We start from the raw sequence: 7,587 nt of genomic DNA, 5'->3' as shown, positions 1-7,587 counted from the left end.
AAGAAAGAAGGGGGAGAATTTGGAACTTAACATTTTAAAAAATAAATGGTAAAAATTGTTTTTGATTATAATTGGGAAAATATTTGAAAAGAGAAAAAACAGAGTAGATCAGAACTTATGAACAATCTGCCTTTTAGATTTCCCATCTAATTGTGCTAAGCTTTAAAAATGTCCAACTTATAGGACAAATTAAGAAAATATAAATTCTATATTCTTTAAAAAACAGACCATAGTTTAACAGAGTTATTAGTAGCTGCCATTAAAAAACCAACACATCAGGACAAAGTAACCTTAGCATGTTCACATTACATGAAAAAAATATATACACATTTATAAACAGTCTTTTCTTCAGTTGGTAAATGGATTCCCTTTATACCAAAGTCTCTTTCCTTTTATCATTCAGTTGGGCCTTCTCTTGGGCTTTTTGGGACCCAGATTGTATTCTGTGTGCTTTTATACCTGTGGAGCTTTCATTTATAGCTATGCTGGGAATACATTTAGGGGAATTTTCATCTACTTCCAGAGGAATGAGACCAGAAAGTGTTGATGACTTCCTTTGGGTTTTGATGTGAGATGCCAAAGGGTTGTTCTTTTCACACCTCTTATTGAGCTCCGACAAACCCTTAAACTCTGTTGGACTGGTGGTCTGATGAAAGGGGGCAATGGCAGTTCGGATAAAATTGAGCCACTGTTGCTTATGGAACACATCATTAGCTTGTAAAGTATGGGACCGCCCTGGAGAAGGGTCCCGGAAATGAACTCTGAAGATATTTTTATCTTTGTCTGAGTTGCTAAAAGCACCTCTAAAGGAACCTCCCATTCTCACATCACCATCCTGTAGGTCCTCTAAAACCAGCTCCTGGACAGGAATAGGCTGACGGTATACTTGGTAAGAGTGGCATTCATTGCGTATAACAGGACGAGTCAAGACAAGGATATCTTGAAACAAGAAAATATAGAGTTTATGTCCATTTTTATTCTTCAGTTCTCCATGGCAAAGCAACACCTTGCTAGCTTCAATCCTAGGATCCTTCTGTTTGTCATCCAGATATTCCAGTTTGTCAATATAATATTGGCACTCTGATTCTCCTTTCTTCAAGTTGATATCAGAGAGTACTCCTTGTATTACCAATAGAGCTTCTTCTAGAGGTTTTATATCAGTGTGGTCTTTGGGTGTATATCGGAGGATTTCTTTTAACAGCAAGGGGTATTTGACTAGGCGACTTCGAGGAATGTCCAGGAAGCTCCAGAGGTCTAACTTCCTACTGAAAGGAGACTCAAGACAACGCTGAAGGAAATCTTGAACTCTTGCATCTTGTTTTTTCTGATCAAGAAGAGCTTTAGCTGCAAGCTGGTTACTGCAGTATCCTCTATAAGCATTTAAACCTGGCAACCAATTCACAAGAATATGACCAATTTGCTCCACTGTCCCATCTGGCTTTGTTGCTTCTCCTAATCTTGCCAACAGATCTTCATGCAGAGGTATGTAAGCATCTAAATCTCCAAATATATGTGCGAGTTCTTCCTCAGACATGATAGATAATTTCAACATGGGATCATGGTAGGCCTTTCTGGCAAGCTTAAGATCCTCAATTAAATCCTTTTCTCCTCAGAGCATTTCATATATTGCCTCTTGACGTTTGATTTCTTTGGTGGTTAAAGATTCTTTCATGTTGATATCTAACATCTCTGACCATCGTACACTGTTTCTTCTTTTAGAATGAGTTGGGACAGTAGCCTTGCTAAATGATTTCTGGGCACAAGCAGGAGATCTGTTGTCACCACGAAGTGTAAATGACTGTATTGTTTGACCAAAATGTTTGACTGCTCCATTTCTCACAGGAGAGATTAAATTTGCCAAAGATGAGACTCAAGCCAGAGATCAAACTCTTTTGTTGCTTGGCTCCTCTTGTTCTCTAAAGGACTGATTATTAACATCTAGGACACGAATAGTCCTTTTAATAGGCAGGAAACTTCCAATCTCATCATGAGCCACCATGCTTTACCAAGTTTCATGTACAATCTTCTGAAATAATCCACATCAGATTCGGGTCTACAAAAAATTACTATGGAATTCTGGTTTTTATTTTTCCTCCTAAGCCTTCAGCCACCTTTATGTGCCATTTGTCCAAGCTTCCTGTGGTGGCAAAACTTATTGCTTCTACAATTGCTTTTTTTTCCCCTCAGTCCAGACATTTCTTTCCATCAGAGTAGGGAGCTCATAGTTTAGAAACTATACTCATTTATGTAAATCAGCATCTCTTCTCTATTGTTCAATTTTTTTAGTTGTGTCTGACTTTCTGTTACCTCATATAGGATTTTCTTTGCAGAGGTAATGGAGTGGTTTGCAGTTTTCTTCTCCAGTTCATTGTTTAGATGAGGAAACTGAAGAAAAGAATGTTGAGTGAATTACTCAGGGCTGCACAGCTAGTAAAGGTCATCAGAGCTCTGAAAAAAGAATTTTTCTCACTAGACCAAACACTATCCATCGTACTACCTAATTATCAGATTCTTAAATTTTAGAGATGATTTATTGAATCAAAGTGTTAACTTTACATAGATCCATATGACATTTCATCTTATTAGTATTTATATATTTGCTAAATCACGAAGACTTTCTTTTTATATGCCACCAAGAAACAGAAATGGTTTAATAGTTTGTTTACTTATATTTGTGTATTTCATTTATTTATCTTGTCATACAGCTGTTGCTAAAATTTCAAGAAGTATATAAAAAATGGAAGTAGAAGGAATTGATATCCTTGTTTTACTCACATATTTATTTTTAAAGGTTATAGTGCCTTACATTTGATGCTTGCTTTTGCTTTTTGATAGATCTTTTAAAATATATATATTTTATAAATGATCTTTTATACCTATACATTTTAGAGGTTTCAGCATTTTCTAAAACTATTTTTTCTAAATTTATTAATTGTATTTGCTTTCTAGTGTGATTATTATATTTATTTTCCTAATGTTGAATCAGGCTTGTAATCATAACATAAATCCAACTTGACCATAATGAAAGAGTTTTGAGATAAATTATTACAGTCTGAAAGGATTTTGTTTTTAAAAAAATAAATCAATATTCATTAAAGATATTAATCTGTAGTTTTCTTTCTGTGTTTTATCCTTGCTTGGATTAATGACTATCTTTCTCACCAAATGATTCTGCTAATGTTCTTTCTCAATTAAACAAAATCAAATTTTGTATTGTAAGCATTAATTGTTCTACAAAATTTGATGAAATACCTCAATAAATCCATGATTTACATGAGCATTTTTTTTATCATTTGGGAGTACTTTCAGTTAGTTCCATTTGTTTTTCAGAAGTAGAGTTATTTAAGATATCTATCTAGTCTTCTTTTATTTCTGGCAACTATATATCTAGATAACTCTCCATTTTGTTTATCTATTAACAGATATCTGTGTATTAAAGGTTTTAATTTTTCTTTTATTTGGTTTTGAAGAGATTTTATATAGTGCATCTGTAATTCTGGTGACTCATTTTTCTTCCACATTTAATAAAACCAGATTAGATGAAAGTTTATTAATAGCCTTTTTAAAGAACCAGCCAGGGTATTTTTATTTTTTGTATAATTTAAACTTTCCTATATTTGTCCATTTTAATGACTCTTTTTGCTTATTTTGCATGTATTTATCTATTGTACTAATTTTTAAATGTATATTCAGTTCATCAATCCTATCTTGTATTCTGTCAATGTATTTTTAAGGATATGACTGTTCATGTGAGGATTACTTTAGCTACATCTACAAAATTTTATATATTGTTTCATCATTATCATTTTACTTTACATGCTTTTAAATGTTCTAGTTGGGGAATATGAGGTATTCAGGAAAGGCTAGTACTTCTGCTGGACGGGGAGTTGATTTTTTTTCAAGACTGTTGTCTACTTACTAACCTGTTCCCACCTGTGACTGTAAAAAGCTGTAGTAGGCTCAAGAGTCACACCACATCAAAACCCTCTCAGTATATGGTAGTTCACTATAATTATGTTCCTGGTACTGCCTATGTCACACACAATGATATATTTAATTACCCTCAGTTCTTTATATTTGTCACTTATTTGGCATAATGACATTCCATTGTTGTTAATGTAGCATAACCTATTTATTCATTTCTTAGTGTATAGGAATATTATTATAATTCAACGTTTTTAGCCTGAACAAAAAGTACATTTCTGAATATGTTGGGAGCATATATTTATATACATGTACCTGTATGTGTTTGTGTTTAAATAGGTATATGCATATACTTGTGTATATATAGGTATATATGCATGGAAATACATATTTGAAAATGTATATATTATAGATATTAATCTACATTTATACTTGTATTGATCAATCTCTTTCATGGAGGTGTCTCTACATCTCTATGGAGATATAACTAAATCTGTACACCTGTCTCTCTTGCTCTTCCTCTATCTATCTATCTATCTATCTATCTATCTATCTATCTATCTATCTATCTATCTATCTATCTATCAAGATAGAGATAGATCTATTTGGAGAAATTCAGAGAAATAGAGAAATCTATTAGAGAAAATTTAGAGAAAGATAGATCTATTTAGAGAAATTTCTCTCTATAGAGAGAAATAGGTCTATTTAGAGAGATAGAGATAGATATAATTATAGATACAGAGATAGATTTATATATTGATGTAACCATATATGTAAAGCATGTAGATATTGACATATCTATCTCTATTTCTAACTCTCTCCTATTTATCATTCTGAGAAACAGTATTATGTAGTAGAAAAATACTGATATTATTAGATTCAAGATATTGTTAGAGAACTGATTAGAAATCCCATATCTCACTTGTTTTTTCAACGGTAGCCAAGTCAACAATAATTTCTGATCCTTGGTTTCCTCAGCTAAGAAATGGTGGTAATAACACATGTATGACTCATTTGTTATGAGGATTCCATGAGATAATTTCTAAAAAAAGCCATTTGAGGACACTGAATTATTATATAAATAGGGCTGATTATATCAGGAAAAGAGGCTTATGTCTATCTAACATGCTATTGTTTCTAATAATCTCCAATTTTGGAGTACTGCTAATCACTCCTTCAATAAAAAGGGTACACATGTTGGTTGTATAGAATAAAGTCTTGAGTCTTAGCTCTTAATCAACCTTGTCTCCTAAAAGAGTGGATGAATTCCTTTGGATCATAGTTACCTAAGGGGATTTTGCATTTAGACTTATTTTACTTTCTAAATATTGGCTAAATTTCCATTCTGATTACTGATCTAACCTACTTGCTGTACCATGCTCCCTGTCTTGTCTTTGGGTTCAGACATTTGTCATAACCACTTGGTCATTTTTTGCTGCTAACATTCTATTTGGTGCCCTTTGCCAGTATCTATTTCTCTCTCTTCCTCTTCAGTGATTCCCAAAGTGGGCACCACTGCCCCTTGCTGGGTGCTGCAGTGATCCAGGTGGGGCAGTGAATAACTGTAAGGGGACAGTGATAGTATGTGACAGGGGGCACTAAGTAATATTTTTTTCTGGAAAGGGGGCGGTAGGCCAAAAAAATTTGGGAACTACTGCTTTATTTCTTGTCTGTACCACATTTTTTTTCCTTCCAACTCTGCCTAGTTATGTAGCCTGAATTGAACTCACTCCAATTGTTCACCTCTTCACATGATTATCTCCTTCAAACTTCATATAACGTCTTTCCTAATCTGCATTCCCAGTATATATTGTATTATAAATGTTTACTTCCTCTCCAAATTACTTTAAATATATTTATCTGTTGCATATTGTGTCTCCCGACTCAGAAAAATATGATTTCCTTGAGGGCACAGATAATTTCATTTTCATTTTAACATCTTCAGCATACCCATGGCATAACAAAAATACTATTAGCACGAGAGTCAGAGTTACTGTGAACAAATTTTGCTACTCACATTCACTAATTTTGTTGCCTTAAAAATGTCACTTAACCAACTTGGACCCAGTGTTCCTCATCTACAGGGCAAGATAGTAGTGTTTTGAGGTCCCCTTCACCTCTAATTCTATAATCCTAGGAATTGAAAGGAAGATAAGGATGAAGTATCCAGGAAATATAATTGAGTATGAATACAACCTGGTTTTCCAAAGTAAAATACAAAAAAATGAGATGATATTACAAAAAATACACACATATACAAAGCATGAAATGCAATAATATTGTCAAGAAGGCTGAAGTACAGATTGAAAAGAGATGAAGAAATTTCAATGACAGTACTAAGAGCTTGTTAAGATCATATTCAGAAGAAGAAGGAAAGTACAATATCACTACATTGGCATATGAAATATAGAAAAAAGGATTTTCAAAAGAAATTAGAATAAAATAAATAAAGAATTGAAGATAAATGTCAAGACTTATGTATGAGTTCCAAAGATCAACTTCGTAAATACTGAGTAGGATGATGGTGTGGCTTTAAAAAAATTAATTATGCAAATTGTATTGATTGAAAGACATGAAAATACAGAACGGGAAAATTGACTCAGAAGACCTAGAATACATTTTCAGCTCTATTTCACCTTATGTGAAATATTAGAAAGGTATTTAAATGCTCTAAAACTCAGTTCCCTCATGTGAAATGTGAGGGATAGATGAGATGATTTCTGAGCTCCCACTAATTATAAATCTACCTTATATCCTTTGATTATAATAAGATATAGACAGGCAATTTAGGGGAGGCCTCTAATATTAATGATGTAGGGAAATCTCAGATATTAAAATTCCTTTTAAAAGAGGTATAAATATCAGAAATAATATAATAACATTTTGTTGCTATCTTATCCATTTAAGGCAATAATCCTACAAGAATAAAAAGGAGGAAAGATAAAATTGAACCAAAACTATAACAGCAAAGAAATATCTAATAAGATCTAATGCTACATAATTAGTTCCAACTTTTAGATGAAAATGGATTTGATTCTAAAGTACTTAAAGAACTTGCAGATGAGATTCAAAGAAAGGTCTGTTAAGTCTAGAATAATGAGCTTCAATTAAGAACATGAAATGTAATAGAGATAAATGTAAAGACATGCATTTAAATTTTTTAAATTAAGTACAAAAGGGCATAGAAGGAGAGACCTTGCTTAACCACAGTCCATGTGAAAAAGACAGATGGAGTTGAAACACCTGAGAGTGCAATATGATTCAAAGTAAGAAATAGTTTAAAAAATAGCTAATGTGCTCCTGAAGTATATTAATGGAACCAAGGTGACCAGAATAAGGTTGCAATAATATCAACTGGTTTGACTATAAGAGGAGCATTATACTTAGTTTTAATTGCTCCATTTGAAAATGGATATTAAGAAATTGATGAAAAAAATGGTGACTAAAATTCATTTTATAAACTATGAGTTATGGAGAATGCTTGAATAAAATCATCTTTATTACAAATGTGAAGGCCTCCAAGGAAGCATTGAAACTTCAACCAGCACTTATGTGGAGGGAATTTTACTTGTTATTGGCCAATGTTTCTTATAACTGCTTATTTCTATTCTTCACTCTAATTTCCTATGCAACCTTAAACTGAAAAATAGGATTTTTAAGTCC

At 32.7% G+C, this 7,587-nt stretch overlaps 1 protein-coding gene across 1 annotated transcript; it reads right to left on the bottom strand.

The window, feature by feature from the left end:
* Window positions 1-370: 370 nt before the first annotated feature.
* LOC123234486 (neuroepithelial cell-transforming gene 1 protein-like) lies at window positions 371-1,999 on the bottom strand. The gene is given in 1 exon segment (XM_044660385.1): window positions 371-1,999. A coding segment is annotated over 1 exon segment (1,629 nt).
* Between the last annotated feature and the right edge of the window lie 5,588 nt (window positions 2,000-7,587).

The sequence above is a fragment of the Gracilinanus agilis genome, chromosome 2 (genome assembly GCF_016433145.1).
Source record: "Gracilinanus agilis isolate LMUSP501 chromosome 2, AgileGrace, whole genome shotgun sequence".
In the NCBI taxonomy this organism is placed as follows: Eukaryota; Metazoa; Chordata; class Mammalia; order Didelphimorphia; family Didelphidae; genus Gracilinanus; species Gracilinanus agilis.
Note: the sequence above shows the minus strand (reverse complement) of the source record. Positions and strands in the feature narration are given on the sequence as shown.